At 31.8% G+C, this 19569-nt stretch overlaps 1 protein-coding gene across 3 annotated transcripts in view; it reads right to left on the bottom strand.

Moving 5' to 3' along the window:
- The window catches only part of LOC142321483 (uncharacterized), a 115875-nt gene that overhangs the window by 10691 nt on the left and 85615 nt on the right, over window positions 1–19569 (bottom strand). The window contains exons 21-22 of one of the 3 annotated variants that reach the window (XM_075359598.1): window positions 15518–15574; window positions 6478–6537 (exon numbers count right to left, since the gene is read on the bottom strand). The exons of 1 other annotated variant lie outside the window; for it this stretch is intronic. In XM_075359598.1, coding sequence (XP_075215713.1) covers window positions 6478–6537; window positions 15518–15574 — 117 coding nt within the window. The remainder of the gene's footprint in view (window positions 1–6477; window positions 6538–15517; window positions 15575–19569) is intronic. One more of the 3 variants, XM_075359608.1, reaches the window with a different exon arrangement.

Genomic DNA, 19569 nt, shown 5'->3' with positions numbered 1-19569 from the left:
GAACAATTAAGACACCTCAACTGTAGGCCCTATGGACTTGGAACAACAATTATGTTCCTGAAACAAAAATGACTGCTACAATAACAGAAAACTTGTAAATAGTGAAAAAAATTATTAGCTCCCCAAATTTAATAGCTCTTATGAGCTAAAGGAGCAGTTCTTGAACCAAGAGTTGATAAATCCAGTTGATATTGAAGTCAAGTCAAGTCTCTGAACTCTGAAGAAGGGCTTCCCACATTTTTACACTGATGTCTGTCAGAAACATGGTAGGACAGAAATTAAGCGTTTAGGCCAGGTATTAAAAGTTATTATGGTACTGAAATCAATCTTTCTGAAGTAAAGGTAATACAATCTAGAACAAAAAATATTTTTAACAATTTTTAAACTACTAAGCTATTTACTTCTTATTTTTAACCAGAAGCTCAAGTAAGTACTTGTTAGGTCTAAATATCTTTAAAGGTTCTGGAAGTATAATCATCAGTCAAGACTGGTTTGGAATTATCTTGTGTTATTAATTAACTGGTTAACCGCAACACAATTCATCTGGTATGAGTGCCTGGACAAAAGGTGTTCAGTTTAGTTCATAAAGCCTACCCTTGAGGTGCTGTTGTAGCCCAACGTTTAGATATCGATGTAAGCTAAACATCAAATCGAGGATTGGAATGACGATGGAGACAGTTCTTACAATATACTTTTCATTGTTCATCTTTTATAATTATTCATTATGTTTTCATTAATATTGTTCTACAATTTGAAAAATGCATAAGTTTGTTTAAATAGAGGCATAAGTGGCAACAAGGACAACAAGAAAAACTTTTGTGTACATAGCAATTAACAGAAGTGTTAGCGTCCTGCAGGTTGTTTGCATGTTCAAACTTTTCAACAAATTTACCAATTTCAAACTGCCTAATTCATAATATTAATTCATAATTGTAGTGCAAGTGTATAAATATTTTGAAAGATAATTGTATCAGTATCAAAGAACCTTTATAAACTCAAAATGAATGCCAAACAATTTACCCAGTTTTGCAAATGCAACAACAATTTCAAACGATGCTACAACTATCAACACTAAACAAAATCCTCAACCAACAATTTAAGAAAATTTAAAGTTAAGAAACAACAATTTAAGTTAAGAAAATTTTCAACAATATAAAGAAAGATTCTATAACTTTCTTATGAAAGGATTAGCAGCAGATAAGGACATATCGAAAACAGGACAAAAGTAGTGTTTAAAAAAACAGTATAGGCCTCTAATACTTTGAGCTACTAAAGTTATCAGTGGTACTCAAAGAACACCCTAACTTATGACAAAATAGTACAAACTTTGAACGATCACTTAACTGAAAAAAAGAACGTTTTAGTGAGAGACATAAATTCAATCAATTTAAGATTTTTAACACAATAACATAAATTTATTTCATCATGTGAATTCCAGTGCAAATGCAAAAAGTCTGCAGCAGATCTTTTTCTGTATTCACTATTTATCAGGGGGCTTTCCAACCAAGACGTACATCAATTATTGCTAGATAATACCAAAACTTTTCAAGATACAGTTTCAAAAACTCAAACCTTAAAAGCATCATTGCTGGCTAATAAATTCTATATCCCAATAGAAAGTTCCTCAACTGATGTACACAGAGTTTCTGGACCACAAAACAGGAGTACAAGCAACTTTACCTCCACCAGGACAACAAAGTCCTCCACCAGGACCATGACTTAATTAAAAATATTTAGGAATCAAAGGACTCTGCTTAAGATGTCCCAGGAATAATCATACTTCATCCCAATGAAGGAAAAGACTTCATCTATATTAAAATTAGTACTGTAAATTGCAAGGCAGTCACGTTGAAAAAGGTGCCTAAAAGACTTATGTCTGAAAAGAAAGGTGTAACGACAGTAGAAGCAGAAGATTCCTTCCTCTAAGACCAATTCACAATATATGAAATTAACAGTCCAGATCAAGAAAAATACTTCATTCAGGTAAAAATAAACAACAAAATCCAACAGTTTAAAGTGGATTCTTGAGCTGGACAAAAACCGTTAAATAAAATTTTGACAAACTAAACCTGAATTTCAGAATACCAAAATACAATTTTGCTCATACACCGCTGGCATATTTGCACCACTTGGAGTAGCCGAGGTAGAAGTTCAGTATAAAGGTAAAAATTCAACTGAAAGACTTTACGTGGTTCCAGACGATTTTTCTCCACTCTTAAGCTGTTCCTGGATAAGGCACCAAGGCATCCATTTACCAAATATTGACATCAGAATGGGTAATACTAATTCAATATATTCAGTATTACTAACCAACACAGAACATGAAATGTTCAATAAATACACCAATCTGTTTGAAAAACGAGTTGACAGATGCAAACATTACAATTTCTCTAAAACTAAGGAAAAACGTGAAACCTGTAGCTTTTAAACCTAGAGAAGTTCCTCATGCTCTCAAAATAAAGGTAGAACAACAACTTAAAAACCAAGGCATTACCTGAAAAGTCCAAGAAAGTGAATGGGCATCTCCACTAGCCATGATCCCCAAGCACGATGGTACCGTACGTCTGTGTGTTAATTATTACTCCTAATTCAAACGATTATTACTCATAAAGGAAATTATGCCTTCAATTGTTTCTCATTTGGAATCAAAACTGCACCAAATGATTTCATCTCATCATGGACATAGTCTTGAGAGGACTCAGAGGGGTTACAACATACTCTGACAATATAATAGTTCATGCAGAAACATGAGAAGAATGCTACAAAATTCTGACCGCTTACTTCGATATTTTGCAAGAGTTCGATTAACACCTCAACTAAAAAAAGTGTGAATTTTTCAGAACTGAAGTCCAATACCTAGGCTATGTAATTGAACAAGGAAAAATTTCCAAAGACCTGACACTAAGGTTACAGCCATTATAAACACACCTAGACCAGCAGGTCAAGAGATTCTTAGGAATGATTACCTATTATGCAAAGTTCATACTGTATACAAATAACTATCCACCGACTCACATTCTACATGAAAATTCATAACTTCCAGCTATGACATCCACAAGGCTTCTATGCTACACAACTTCGTTCACAAACTTTCTTTGATTTCTTTCTCCTATTCAAGAAAACATTTCTCAAATTGAACAGTACGTGAAAGAAGTATCTCTCTCTAATGAAATAATCGATAACATTTCCAACGAAACATGAAATTTCATGTGATGAACACTTATCAAAACTGAAATCAGACTTTTCAAATTGCGAAAATTATGGTTCTGAGTATTACCTTCAAAATTGCATAATCTTTAAAGGGCAACGAGTAGTCATACCAACTTCAATGCATCAGTTAGTTCTCACAAAACTCCATCACATTCAAGTGGGAATTGTAAAGATGAAATAATTGGCCAGACAACAGGTTTACTGGCAAGATCTAGCCATAAATACAAAGAAAATCTTGTCATAATTTGTCAAGATTGACGAATAATTAAAAACCCTTCAAAAGCACCTATCCATCACTGGGATGAACCCTCCGAAAATTTTTAAAGGGTTTACATGAATTACGCTGGACCATTTCAAGATCATCACTTTTTTATCTTGGTCGATGCAAAGTCCCGATGGTTGGATGTCCATTACTCCAAAAATACACCAACAACAGATTCAACCATGCAATACCAAGATATATTCTCAACTCATGACCTACCAAGAATACTGGTCTCCAACAATACAACGTTCTTCTCCAGAGTTCAGGAGTGCAACAACCTATTTTGAGACGATCAGAAAAGGAATGTAAACTACCAGACTACGACGTATTCCTTTTTAAACTTGACTGGTTTTTAATTCATAACTTTTATACTTTTAACAATTTAAATCAGTTTTCAATAAGTGTGGAAACTGTTGTAGCCCAACGTTTGAGATATCGATGTAAGCAGACTACTGAATTGAGGATTGGAGTGATGATGTGGACAGTTCCTACAATATACTTTTCATTGTTAACCTTTTCTAATTATTCATTATGTTCTCATTAATAAATATTGTTCAACTTGAAAAATGCATGTGTTTATTTAAATAGACATAACAGGTGTCTTTGTTGTTCGTTTGCCCACTGAGCTGAGAGCTAATTCTTTTTAATTTCTTATTCCAGAGGTAATAGTTCAAATATTGCGATCAGATGGGGAGATCAACTGCTCATTTAATTCCTAGAGAAACAAATCCAAAGAGGCTTATTTGTCTTTCAAAGAAGGGTGTTTGTGGCAGTTAAATCTAGGTAACAAAAACCTTGATGTATATCATTAGGTTTATTGACCAATCACTCGCTCACTTAATGGAAGTCTGTAGATGCAGCAAGTATTTTGGAATATTTAATTATAGTTGACTAACAAATTTAATACTTTAAGAAGGTAAATGAATGTAATGCCAATTGGAATCACCAAGTTTGATTTCAAGCTAATAGTAGGATTTAGCTGAAGTCTGGTCCTATGTTGAGAAAGATAAACTTCACAAAATACCTATGCTAGTTATCTCAAAATAAAAAAATGACATCAACAAACCATTTTTAAATAACTAAAAAAGTCTAAATTTCACATCAAATGAAATCTGAAAAATCAAGTTTTTAGGGAAATGACAACTTTATGACATTCAAAGGCCGTAAAATTAATACTGTCTCACTACTGTTGACCTCTGATCAATGATTATTCACCATAGAATAGGTTAGTTTGGTTATTTTGAAATGAAATAATAAAAGCAGAATTACAATAAAAACTAGAAAAAAGGTATGAAAAAAGGTATGAGGGTCATACCTTTTTAATGAAAAAAGGTATTTAATGAAATAAAATACCTTTTAATGAAAAAAGGTATGAGGGTCATTCAATTCCTTAGAAAATCCAAGAGATGGTGCTTGTAGTATCAAAAATGGTTTGCTTTTAGTAATCATTTGTCGCTGGAGTGCAATTAAAGATTCAGCTGTATCCATCACGTGGTTTTATTACCATAGCTGATTGAAGCAACAAGTTATTTTTTATTTAGAAAAATGGAAAAAGTGAGTTTCAAGTGCTGATTAAACACTTATATTTAAAAGGCTTAACACCAAAACAGATCAAAGCTGAGTTTGGATGAAGTTCATGTCACATCTGTTCCTGTGTTTGCAACTGTTTACAATAGGGTAAATGATTTTAAACATGGCTGAAAAAAAAAGATGAACATCATTCAGGACGTCCAGTGGAAGTGACCACCCCCAAAAATGATTGACAAAATTCACGACATGGTTTTGAGTGATTGACAAATCAAAGTGCATGGAATAGTTGAGGACACAGGGATATCGCAAGATACAGTATTTTCAATTCTGCACGAAAAATTGGGTGTGAAAAAATTTTTTGACAAGGTGGGTGCTGCGTTTGCTCTCAGTAGAGAATAAATGAAATCATGTGGTCGACTCTGAGGCTGTTTTGGCGCTTTTCTGTTGCAATCCTGACGATTTTCTGTTTTGTAGACAAATCATGGATAGACTACTACACTCCAGAGACAAAGGAACGGTCAAAACAGTGGGTTTTTAAAGGCAAACAGGCTCCGAAGAAGGTGAAGACTGTGAAATCAGCCAGCAAGGTGATAGCCATGGTTTTTTGGGATGCACGCGGTATCATCTACACTGATTACTTGGAAAACAGACAAACAATAACTGGAGAGTATTATGTGTTGTTATTGCACTGGTTGAGAGAAGAAATCAAGAAAAAACATCTCATTTTAAAAAGAAAAAGATCCTCTTCCATTAAGACAATGTACAGGAGCACACCTGCACAGTTTCGATGGTCAAAATTATGAAATTAAAGTTTAAATTGTTACAACATCCACTGTATTTACCGGATTTGGTCTCCAGAGATTTTTTTTTTAATTTCCAAATTTGAAAAAATGGCTCAGTGGGCAATGGTTCTCATCAAATGAGGAGGTCATTGCCCAAACAGATGCTTATTTTGAGGACCTTCTGAAATCCTGCTTGTTGGATGGCTTAAAAAGGTTGGAGAAATGCTTGGAAACGTGTATAGAGTTAAAAGGAGAATATGTTGAAAAATAAAAAAAAATCTACACAAAAAATTTGTTTTTTTCTCTTTTTCTAAGGACTTATTGAATGACCCTCGCAGATAAGTACAAAAGTGCTGTTACTAGCACATCAAGTTGTGATAATTTATGTGTGATTAAAAGCTAGTGCAGAATGCAAATTTTTTTATAAAAAAGAAACTTTCAAATAAAATATTTAAATAATATATGTATTACATGGCACCACATCCAAACATTTTATCATCATCATACCATTTTATTCTTAAGATAAAACGGTATTTTACAATACAAAAGAAGAAAGACAAAAACTGTTTGTGAATATGTTGCATTTAATAAAATAATGGCAAATTTTTTTATTAAAGTATGCACACATAAAAAAAAGAAAAATACCAAATTATTTAAAAATCATGCACTAAGGATAGTACCAAATGAACAAACCTTTGTAACACGCCCACCATTTTTACTAGGTGTTGGAGGGCCTGGTTTCTTATAAGCAATCTGTAAACACAACACATTTCAAGCTTACTAACTTCACTTCAGCCACACACCCAACATTAATCTAATTTCCAACAAAAATAACAGCAGTACCAGTTATGAATTAAAATTATCTGTTACAGTATGAAAAAATAATTCACACATATGAACAGCGCTGAAGTTAATAAAAAGTTGATTTAATTTTAAGGAATTACAACAAAAATTCAAATTAATAAAAGATTGGTTTTTAATTAAAAATGTTAATTAAAATGTTGAGCTAGTTATTTTATACTAAATGATAAGAATTGTTTAAAACCATTTTCTGTTGCTTTTTAATTAATAAATTGAGCTATAAAACGTTTCATGTAATATAAAATCAAAAGTTAGATTCTGTTGTTTCCAAACCAACTGATATGTTTCAATTAAAAATTTGGATAAAATCTGATACTACAATATTACTAGGTAACAGGAAATATACATAACACAATTACCAATTGCTTAAAACAATAAATTACACTGCACATGCACAATAAATTCAACTTGTTCATTGGCTAGCTATCTGCTATTTTATTAGCAACTATTATTTGGGTTTTACTAAAAGGCAGTAATGATGTCAATAAAGAGCTTTGTTGATTAATACATCTTAAGGCAAAACGTTTCCTTGTCCCTAAAATTTACTTTAAAACTATTCAAATGTTCATGATGTTCAAAAGATTAAGCATATCTAATTGGAACTTTTTCCCCTCTTATGCTTCACAACCAACTGTCTTTCTTCATCTCAACAAGTAGCTTGGTTCTTAATTAAGAAAGTTTAAAAAATTTTTAAAGTTTTTGTTTAAAAAGGGTTAGAAAATAGTGGCAAATGCATTGAGAAATAAAGCAGGTGGGTACAGATGTGAAACATGATATAATTTTTCTTTTAGTTTAATTTATCATTAACATATGTGCAGTAATTGAAGGACGGGTACTGCTGTCTTTATACAATAAACAGGAAACTACAAAAACCAAATTTATAACACAAATAAAATCTTAACTAGCAGCCTCATAGAAAATACACCCAACTTAAATACTAAAATACTAATGGAAATTACACTAACTACTTGCAGCACACTTTAAAAAAAAAATAATGAAGAAACAAGAAAAATTCTACAAATAATGAAGTCAATACACTTTTAGTGTTGGTTTCAAACAACTGTAAACACAATAATTTACATTTCAATTGTTTTAATTACTGCAGCATGCACACATGTAAATATACATAAAGGCAGTTAGTCCCCATTTAATGGTGTTTTTCTTATATGCTACTGATCTTTATATTAATTCTACAGACATCTTGTATGTTTAATCTTTCACTGATCTATTAAAACATTATTTGAGCAAGAGTCGTTAGGTTCAGCCACCTACTTGGTAGTCGTAATAATATTAATAATAATGAAAATCCTATATTTAGTGAATGATGGTGAAGCTAAATTGTTTGATAACACATCACAATGAATCAGAAGTTCCCAGAAATACAAGGATGAAACTTGAAAAAGTTATGAACACAATGTATGAAAATTGTTGAAAACAATTACACATACAATTTCAGAAACAATTAACATGTTTGCAATGGCAGGCCAAAGGGATTTTTCACTACTACAAAGAGATACATAGAGACTCTGCTAAAATCTCATAAGTCTTAACCAAAATTTTTATAACAGATTCAAAATACATAAGAGAAAGAAGATAGAACACCAAACATGTCTTTCACGTTAAAAGGTGTGGACAATTTTTAAGTTACTCAATTTCTGCTAGTTACATTATGACATAATTCTTAAAAAAATTTTGGTTAGAACCTAACCAAACATTTTATCATATTTCATGTGGAGAAAATAGTTCTAATTAATGATTTTGGTAACATATCTTCCTACTGTAAATGGGGACTCTACATATTCATCACACTGCATGCAATTACATAAAAAAACAAACTGTGAATCTTAAAACAAAACCTTCTTTACAATAAAAAGAAAAAAAAATATGTGGCAGCAAAATAGCAGCAATATGATGCTCTTATGACTGCAGAAAAAAATCAATTTGTATACTTTATGAACAATTCATAGTTCTTTGTTCACATTTTCTTATTTCCTTAGTTAAAAAAAAAGAAGAAAAAAACAACAATTGGGAAACTGTTATAAAAAGTACAACTAACAAAATGTTCATTAGAGGTTGAAAAACCTGTAACCCAAAATAAGTAGAGCGAAGCAAAGATTAAAATAAATAAATTTTGATTTAGCTTTACAATAGAAGTATATAAATGGATAAAAAAGCAGTATAAAGATTTAATTTATGAAGAAAATTGACAGATTGTTTAATCCTGCATTTACTTGAGATATTCAGTATAGGTCTATGTCAGTGATGGAAGTAGTTCAAAAACTACTTTGATAACCTTGTTTCTTCTTTATTATGTAAATATTGCAATCTCCACAAAACAAAATTTAATTTCTTCTGTTAATATTCACCTTTTCAATACTTTGGAGTTTATACAGAGAAATGTTAGAGATTTACATTGTTCATAGACATTGTTAAACAGATATTTTTACAAAATATACAGGCTGAATGAAAACCCTTAAGTAACTCAAGCACAGTGATTTTTTTTATTAATGGCTAAACAAGTAGTCACAGTTTAGGAACTAAGCCAACTGCTCAGATTCACCAAAAAAAATCATTTAATTTTAATCAATCTTTAAATACATAACGATCATACAATGTTAATTATAATATGCCCCAATGAATTTAGATGTAATGAAACCATTTAATGCAGACATGTACAACAAAAATATAACACTTCATACTACCTCAGGGGTGGCAATCCATTTCCCATCCACTTAATTTATCATTTTTCTTTTTTTATTAAAGATCATGTGGTTGTAATATGTATTCAATTAGCAGATAAAAGTGAATGCATAGATTTAACGATTTGATAACAGCTAAAAATACTTCTAAAATAATGTTTCAACTGTTGACTAAGTACCTCTCCTAATAAAAATTTTTCCTTTTTTGGAAGTATCACTACTGAGTTTACTATTAAGATTTGCCAACCCTGTTCAACACCATAAAATAAATTTATGCACAGCAAAAAAGAACTACTAGTCCCACAATAAAATAAATAATCTTAACTAATTGGCTACACAAATAGTAAAATTTATTTATGTTTACAATTAAAATCAATTCATTACTAATTTAATAACAGCTTAACTCTGTAGCAGTACACTGTACACTAATACATTAAGAATCATAATCATTAGTACAGTACACTGTACTAATACATTAAGAATCATAATGAAATAAAATGATATTGCTGAACAGCTTTTATCAAAGAAAAACAAACACAACAGAAATACAACGTTCATTATTACTTTTATGGTTCCATTAAATGATACTTCTCTAGATTAGATGAATGTTTTAAACAAATACACAGAAGTATAAAGAAAACGATATTTATTATTAACTGTATGGTTCCATTAAGTGACACTATTTGTAGGTTGGATGAATAATTTATTTCCATATAAAAAATATTTTTTTATTACACACCTTTAAAAATAGAAAGTGGCTATATATTTAATCAAGAAAAGAATTTTCTTACAACATTTCTAATTTTGATATGCATATTGAACAGTTAAGAAAAAGTGCAAGAATTTCAAAAAATAATAGGAAAAATTTTATGCCACCATCCTTAAATAAGTTTAGAAATCTAACTTTTTAAAGGGCATACTCATTCTACCACACTAGATGATTCACAAGTGATTGGTAAAAAAGTCTTGGTTCAGAAGTAAACATTTGCACAAAATGTTCATCAAAAATAAATAATGAATTAACTGCTTCTACTACTACCACTAGATTATAGCCAAGGTCTTTCTGTTTTCTTAAAAACAGTTGAAAGTTAAATATTTGTACTACAGAGAAGTAATTATCATTATATATATAGTAATGATTTTTTTAACTTTTTTTTTTTAGAGCAAAGTATTTATTTTAACAAAAAGAAATGCATACTCGTAAAAAAATAATTTATTGATGCTTAAAGTTTTTTGGAGGAATGAATCAGCAGCTCTCAGTAGAATTTTGTCAAGAATTATTGCTAGTATGAGGGACACATTCAATAATTAACGAGACTTAATGTTTGTGTAATGTTCTGAGGGTCAACTCTACAATTTTGGGAACACATTTAATCAGCTGTTTGATTATAATTAATCTAACCAAACCTCTTTTGTTGATTTCAGAATGTCAGCACTGCTTAAAACATGTATACCAGAAGAGCAAAGTTCAGTGATGGGACTTTTGCTATCAGGTGTGAAACTGGCAAAAATTTACTTAAGAATGGTGAAATACTATGGTGAAAAGTATTTAAACTGCAGTAAGTGGGCGGAACTGTTTAATTCAGGCTGAAAAAGTGTGACTGATCTCCATTGCTCTGGAAGACCAGACAAAGACCGGCAAAGTTTCGACTAATGTGCTGCAAAATCGCTTAAATGATCTTATTCACAAAGACAGGCGAGTCAAAATTTCCCAAATTGCTATTTTGTGTAATATTAGTGTTGACATCGTGCATTCAATAACTCATGGCGTGCTGAATTATTGCAAAACGTGTTCAAGATGGGTTCCAAGACAGTTGACTCAAGCCCATTAAGACACCTGGATTCGCATTTGTTCTGAGCTCAAAGAATGGCTTGAAACAGAAGGTTCACTTTCTAGATTGTATAATAACCTATGATGAAACGTGATTACACCATTTCAAGCCCAAATCCAAATGGCAAAGTCTTGAGTGGAAACACAAGGATTCATCTGCCAAAAAAATTTCCCAACTCACACGTTAGCTGGTTAAGCGATGTTTACTTCTGGGACTCGCAAGGACTTTCAGTTTCTTCTGGGGCTCCGAATTTTTAGTGACTACTTAGAATAACGTAACCACGATCAGTAAATACTATTTTAATATGCTCCAACAGAAAGTGAGACCCATGATAAGGCAAAAATGCTGGGCACTCTCTCTAATGCATCATAACGTGCACCAACATTGTTCAGAGATCGGGAAAAAGGTTTGAGAAGTTGTGTTGGGAGGTATTGCCACATTCTCCTTATAGCACTGTCCTTGCCCCTTCTGATTATCATTTGTTTGGCTTGCTCAAAGACTTTTTACAAGAAGTTTGTAAACTAAGTCAAAAAAGTGGTACACTAATGGTTCAAACAATGTAAAGACTTCTATGCTGTGGAAATCTGAAAGCTCACAGAACAGCAGGACAAGTGTCTGAATGTTGTTGGTGACTATGATGAAAAGTAGTATTGACAATGAATAAATGTTTTTTCTCTACATTAATTTGTCTTGTTAATTATTGAATGTTCCTCATATTATCAAATCCTTAAACAATCATAATGAAATAAGTTAAAAATTGCTGTACTTTTAAAATACTTTTTTAATTTACTTGAATTGCAGAAAACTTTTATACAATTTTTAATTTTACTTACTCTAACAGTCTTATTAACCTTTGAATGGTACAACTTTTTTTTTTTTTACACATAAATGATACTACAGGTAAATTTTCACCCACAACCTATATATAATTTCGATTTCACTGGTGAAAAATGACAAAAATTTCTATTATGATATAAAATTATTTATTTATTTCATATACTAATGACAATAAATTTATATATGCTTTTTAGAGAAAAGAGAATTATAATTTTAAGATAACACTATGTGTCATAAAAACAAAATACATCAATCATGAAAAAATTTACATTTCTAATAAATGTGATACCACATCTTGTTAAAAGAATGTTTATACTTTGCTGTTTTTATATGTTATTTTCCTGTGTTTCCCACAAAGCTTTTGCACACACTGCACTTAACTGAATATTTTTGGCACTTTTGTGGCATTCTTGCACCTCTATTGCTGTGGACCTTCCACTGACGGTTGCTGTTTTGAAGCAAGGAATTACTGCCTCTCAGAACCACTTCAATTTTAAGTCTTAAGATCCTTGGAGATTTGGTACAGTAAGCTGCTGTTTCATAAATTTAGACGCAAAGTCACATCCAAGTTGATGAAGGAACTCAAATCAATTTGTCTTCTTTTGGCCTCTCTGGCTGCAGTCACATAACACCATAGTACAAATGCATTGATTCCAGCAGCATTCAATAATCCATAAAAAATGGCCAAAGACCATCTCTTAGTATGCCGGCTGCATGAGTAGTTTTTGCACATTTGGTCAAATGAGTCTACTCCCACTTTGATTTCATTATGGAACTCTATTGCTAAAGGCTTTTTTTTTACCTCTGAAATAACCTCTTTGAAATCCATGGCAGTCGCAAGTAACACAAGGTTCATCTCCATTATACGTTTTTGTCATGTAGGGAATACCAGTTAGTTACCAAGAACTTTGAATGTGCATCACAGATAAGTACTAGTTTTAGCCCGTATTTATTTGACTTATTTAAAATGTACATGTGAAATTCATATGATCCTCGGAATCCCAGCAATTGTTCATCGATAGTCAATTCTACTGATGGCGTATAATGTTCCAAACAGCAATTTAAAACTTATCCCAAAGAGTTCTATGTTGCTAAAAGCATCTTCATCTTTTTTAGTTTGGCTTGTTGACTTGTCATCAAAACGTAAGCAGTTTGTTATGAATCTGAATCGATTTAGACATTAGAGATGTCAAATGAACCCCATAAATATTCTGCATTCATGTGATTGTTTTTCCTCACACCAGTTATATAAAGTAAGGCTAAGGCCTTCTAACTCAAGTTTATTAATATCTTTTGTAAAACTTTGCCTATCAGTATAGTTTTCCATTTGAGGTAACTTCAATATTAGTACATTTTACAATGTCATTTAGCATGTCATCAGTAAAAAATAAGCACTAAGTTTCTTCACTGCTTTTTACCTCATGAGCCTTTCCCTTAGACTCTAGAAGTCCAACCCTGGCAACGTTTCTAGCAGGTGGTTTTTGTTTTTCAGGGTGCTTGGTGGTCCATTTTTTATTTTTATTCTCTCAAGCTGAACTTAACAATCTGGTACAAGATTTGAATTTATCTAAGACATCCACAGAATTAGTAGGGTCCCGACTTAAATATAAAAATATTTTAGCACTAGGAACACATTCTTCATAGTACAGGTACAGACACATAGATAAAGAAATATTTCCTTTTTTCTTGCATAATGGTTCCTTGGTCTATTGCAAACAGATTAATTCCGTTCTATGGAACTGAACATGATCCCACTCAATGGAGGCTTTTTCTCGACTCATCGAAAAGAAGTCTTAAAGGCACATTACTTCATAATGGCAACATACATGCATCAGTCCCTGTGGCCCATTCAATTACAATATAAGAAACATTTCAAAATATGAAGATATTGCTAGAAAATATTCAATATGAGAAACACCACAACCGGTTAATCTGTGGCAACTTCATAATAATAAGAATACTATTAGGTCAACAAGGTGGATACACAAACATGCCTTACTTTTTATGTAAATGGAGTAGTCGGACAAAGGAAAACCATTGTAATGTGGGAGTTTGGCCAGAGAGAAAGCAATTAGTGTCTGGTAGCAAGAATATTTTGTATTAACTGCTCGTCGACCGTAACAAAGTGTTACTTCCACTATTACACATAAAACTGAACTTAATGAAGCAGTTTGTAATAGCTCTACAACAAGATGGGGCCTGCTTTCAATATCTATCAATGAAATTTCCTTTCATCACACAAGAGAAATTGAAAGCTGGAATTTTTGTTCTTTCCTTCAGATCTGATAATAAGAATTTTCTGGGAAATAAAAATGATTTCAATTATAAGGAAATTGTTGACACGAAAACTTCTGAAAGCTTGGTTGTAGGAGTGTTAAAATTCACTTTCTGCACTCACACACATCGACTACGTTCCAGAAAATCTCTGGCATTTTAGTGAAGAGCAAGCTGAATGGTTTTACAAAGATATAAGGGAGATGGAAAAGCAGTACCAAGGAAAATGGAATGAAACAAAGCTGGTCGACTATTGCTGGATGTTACAAAGGAACAGTACAGAAGAAGCAGAAGGAAGGAAGTCACTTAAGAAAAAATTTGTAAATTAATGAATCTTTTCTTTGTTTCACTGTTCTCAAAATATTACGACAATTTTTAATAATATTTATCAATAACTTTTAGTAACAATAATTGTAAGAAAAAATCTCCATGTGTAACAAAGTTTAAATGTACTAATTATTTTATAAATTAAAGTGTTCACAAAAATAATCCTCTTGTTAAACTCCTGACATGATAGGTGAAAATTAGTATTATTTTTGGAATCCATGTTAAAAATATATGCAAGAACACCTATTTTTAAAAAAAAATCATCTGACTAAAAATGTTAAAATGCAGACTGGTGTAGTCAATATCATCTGACTCAGGGCCATCCAGAACATCATCTTCTACATTATATATTTCACAAACATCTTCTTGCTTGGAACTGTTATTTTCACTATCCCAATCATCTGATTCATCTAATATTAACCTTACAGCTTCACTTGCGTTTATTTCTTTTCCATCAAATATAAATGAATCCATGATAAAAATAGAATAGTTTTTCAACATAACTGGCACTAATATACTAAAAAAAAAATGCTAAAAAGTGGGTGAAAATTCAGCTGCCTAGTTCAAAATAGTGACTATAGAAATGATTTACAGCACTAGCAGGTGGGAACTGGCTAGGGAGGAGCACTGCTGGGCAGACATGGGGGAACACAGGCTTACTACTCCACCAAAAATTCCTTTGGGTGAATTTTCACCCATAGTACCATTTACACGTTAATTATAGATTTTTCATATTAGTAAATATGCACTCTGTATTGATAAAATACAGTTTGTTGACAGCCAAGTGGGCTATCTGTGTAAAATTAACAAGTTAGTAATTAAGAAATAGTTGAAAAATAGATTAAATTTAAAGATAAAAATTACTCGGAAAGAAAGAATAATATATTTGTCTCATTAACTTACCTGGTTTCTACCTTTTTTATTCCCATTACAATTTGTTTCTTCACAAATCAATCCAGCCTTTAATAAAATAAAGTGGTGATAAAATAATATTAATAATTAGTAAAAATAAATAAATTAAAATAAAACAAAAAGAATAACACAAAAACAAATTACAAACATTAATACATAAATTGTACGTACATGCTAAAGTGAACTATTTACATGTAATCTTTAAACATAAAATCATCAGTTGTAGACAGCCTGTGTGTGAGAAGACTAACCTTGGAATAACTTGAAAAGTCATCCCGTTAAACAGGTAATGAGACTGATCTGAGATAGTTTAGTCTATACTAGATATTCCATTTCTAGGGTCCAGGAGAGCTGATAGTAAGGATATTGTGAAATTCTCAATAATGTTCTTTAATTTTTTATATACAGATGACAAACATCATGGTCTGCATAGAAAATTTGTTATCTAAACCATTCCAGGAAAGGATAATTTAAGTCATGTATTTAGTAAGAACCATCATGCTGGAATAGATCTCATTGGAGGCTTTTAATCCTTAATCATTTTAATAAAATGTGCTTATAGGTCCAAGGAATGACCTGGCAGAAAAAAACCATTAAAAACAAATAGAGGAAAACTAAACAGCCACTAGAATTTTGGGTACATCCAGGACAAAATAATACATCAGCATAACAGAAATTACAAAAACAAAATCGAAATATGATGAAATTGAACATATAATAAAGTAACTTAATACTAAACACACACATATATATTATATCTACTCAAATCTAATGGAAGTTTCTGTACCCGCCCTACACCCTTTACCTTGATCCCTTCTTCTCGTGGTAGTTACTATGGAGTTAGTATAAATGAGACCTAGTACACTGTAGATTAAATACTACACTACATGGTAGATACATATATTAAATAAATTATAGATTAATTTACACTGAGACCTAGCACTCTGTGGAGCTAACTGTTTCCTTAATGGAATAGACTCTACCTGTGGGCTTTTTGGGTATCGTACTCAAAGTTTGCAAAAAATAAGCCAAGTAGTGGCTTATTATAGTGACCGATTATTGACAATGACTGATTAACATTTTCTAAAATGTTGTTTCAGTTTATTAAAAAGGTAAAATTGTATCAATTTTTAAGTATATATTTAACCCTCTATACTGAGAATTTTGTGGCAGTAGCAAAAACTGTGTCCTTTGATACCATTATAAAATTAATATAAAAAATAAACACACTATATATACTTCAATCCCCATTTTGTTCTGTACTGCTCAAGTAATACGCAGAAAGAACATCTGCAACCAAGATCTACCATCAGGTGCACATAGTGTATGGTAATAAAGTAAGGAATGATGGTTCTGTGAGAGAATGTGCAGGGAATTCAAGGAAGGGTGAACAAATGTGCATGATAAGGAAGGAAGAGGGAAATATTCCATTGCAAGTAATAACTCTATTGAAAAAATTGAACATGCTGCTTCACAATTGCTGAACTTGTGAAAATTATCCTCAAAATCTAAGGTTCACTCTTTACGAAGTTGTAAAACACAGATTGGGTTTTTGTAAATACAGTGCATATAGATATAAAGACAACTTATAGATGCCCACAAAACAAAAATAATGGGAGCAGCACTGACTTTTTCAGCAATACCAGAATAAAGGAAAGGAATCTCTTGACAGTACTGTTACCGAGATGTGGATTTCGTTTATCTATGTTTGGACAAAAGAGCAATCCAAATAGTGTATGATCACACGTTCGCCAAAAGGTTCAAACAAGAAAGAGTTGGGACTTTTTTTTTTTTTTTGTCTTCAGTCATTTGACTGGTTTGATGCAGCTCTCCAAGATTCCCTATCTAGTGCTAGTCGTTTCATTTCAGTATACCCTCTACATCCTACATCCCCAACAAAAGCGACTATTCCAGGATGCCTTAGTATGTGGCCTATAAGTCTGTCTCTTCTTTTAACTATATTTTTCCAAATGCTTCTTTCTTCATCTATTTGCCGCAATAACTCTTCATTTGTCACTTTATCCACCCATCTGATTTTTAACATTCTCCTATAGCACCACATTTCAAAAGCTTCTAATCTTTTCTTCTCAGATACTCCGATTGTCCAAGTTTCACTTCCATATAAAGCGACACTCCAAACATACACTTTCAAAAATCTTTTCCTGACATTTAAATTAATTTTTGATGTAAACAAATTATATTTCTTACTGAAGGCTCGTTTAGCTTGTGCTATTCGGCATTTTATATCGCTCCTGCTTCGTCCATCTTTAGTAATTTTACTTCCCAAATAACAAAATTCTTCTACCTCCATAATCTTTTCTCCTCCTATTTTCACATTCAGCGGTCCATCTTTGTTATTTCTACTACATTTCATTACTTTTGTTTTGTTCTTGTTTATTTTCATGCGATAGTTCTTGCGTAGGACTTCATCTATGCCGTTCATTGTTTCTTCTAAATCCTTTTTACTCTCGGCTAGAATTACTATATCATCAGCAAATCGTAGCATCTTTATCTTTTCACCTTGTACTGTTACTCCGAATCTAAATTGTTCTTTAACATCATTAACTCCTAGTTCCATGTAAAGATTAAAAAGTAACGGAGATAGGGAACACCCTTGTCGGACTCCCTTTCTTATGTTCTTCGATTATTACTGTTGCTGTTTGGTTCCTGTACATGTTAGCAATTGTTCTTCTATCTCTGTATTTGAACCCTAATTTTTTTAAAATTCTGAACATTTTATTCCAGTCTACGTTATCAAAAGCCTTTTCTAGGTCTATAAACGCCAAGTATGTTGGTTTGTTTTTCTTTAATCTTCCCCTTCTACTATTAATCTGAGGCCTAAAATTGCTTCCCTTGTCCCTATACTTTTCCTGAAACCAAATTGGTCTTCTCCTAACACTTCTTCCACTCTCCTCTCAATTCTTCTGTATAAAATTCTGTATAAAATTCATTGCTGGCAGTAAGGGGTACTAAACAAGGGTGTACTAGACAGGTGAGTGGCAGATTTTTGACCATCTTCCTTAGTCCTGATTTGGCACCATCTGATTCTATCTGTTCACATAATTGAAAATTTAGCTAGCTACTAGTCAACCTTCATAAGCAATGATGAATTCATGGATGGAGCTGCGAATGGATGGGTGAAGTGTGTCTTCTTCATAAAAAAAAAGTAATAAAGTACTTTCATCATAATAAAAGTGCTTGAATTTGGGTGAGGACTTTGGTGAGATGTAATGTAACTTTTATACATAGTAAATTTGTTTCAATCTATTTTGTTTATTTGTATTACTTGACCAGAGATTAATTTATAAGTAACCGTTGCATAAGGCGCAAGTGAGAAATGTTACCTCTCAGATTAATCTTGAAGTACAAATGAGAAAAAATGTTGCCTAAAACATTTTGTAAATCAAGAAGGCATTTGTTAATGTAAAATTTAAACCAAATTAAATGATAAAATTTGAAGAAAGTTACATTGAAAAGTAGAAAAGGAAGCTCTATCTGAAATATAATTAACAATTTAGAAGACTATGACAAAATAGGAGACACGAAAGGCAAATTTCAATACAGAAAGGATGTAGTCCCGTTTTTTTTTCAAAACTTGCAAAAGGAGTTATAGAGCAAGTTGATAAAAAAGGCTTCTGCCTAAGAATAGTATCAGAAATCTATAGCATGTGAAAAGCTCCAGGCCTGTTTAGGATTTAAATCTGAAACTCTGAATAGATGGAACAGAACACGAATAGCCATGGAGGATAGAGTAGCAATCTGTTTTACAAACTAAATATAATACAAGGCTACTACTCTGATACTACCTTCAAAGGTACTCTCTTTACTATGTTCCAGATGTGTCATCTAGCAATGAAGGGATGTTATTACTCACTTATTCATCTTAGGATTGACTTACCTACATTTTACGTGACAATTATTTTTGTATATTCCAAAAATATTAACTTTGGTAGATTAAAATTTCTCAAACATGATTACCGCTGATATATAAAAAAATTATTAAATATTTTTAAAAAAACAAATTCACTTCAGCAACAATTAAT

This window comes from Lycorma delicatula, chromosome 1 (genome assembly GCF_047948215.1).
Source record: "Lycorma delicatula isolate Av1 chromosome 1, ASM4794821v1, whole genome shotgun sequence".
In the NCBI taxonomy this organism is placed as follows: Eukaryota; Metazoa; Arthropoda; class Insecta; order Hemiptera; family Fulgoridae; genus Lycorma; species Lycorma delicatula.
Note: the sequence above shows the minus strand (reverse complement) of the source record. Positions and strands in the feature narration are given on the sequence as shown.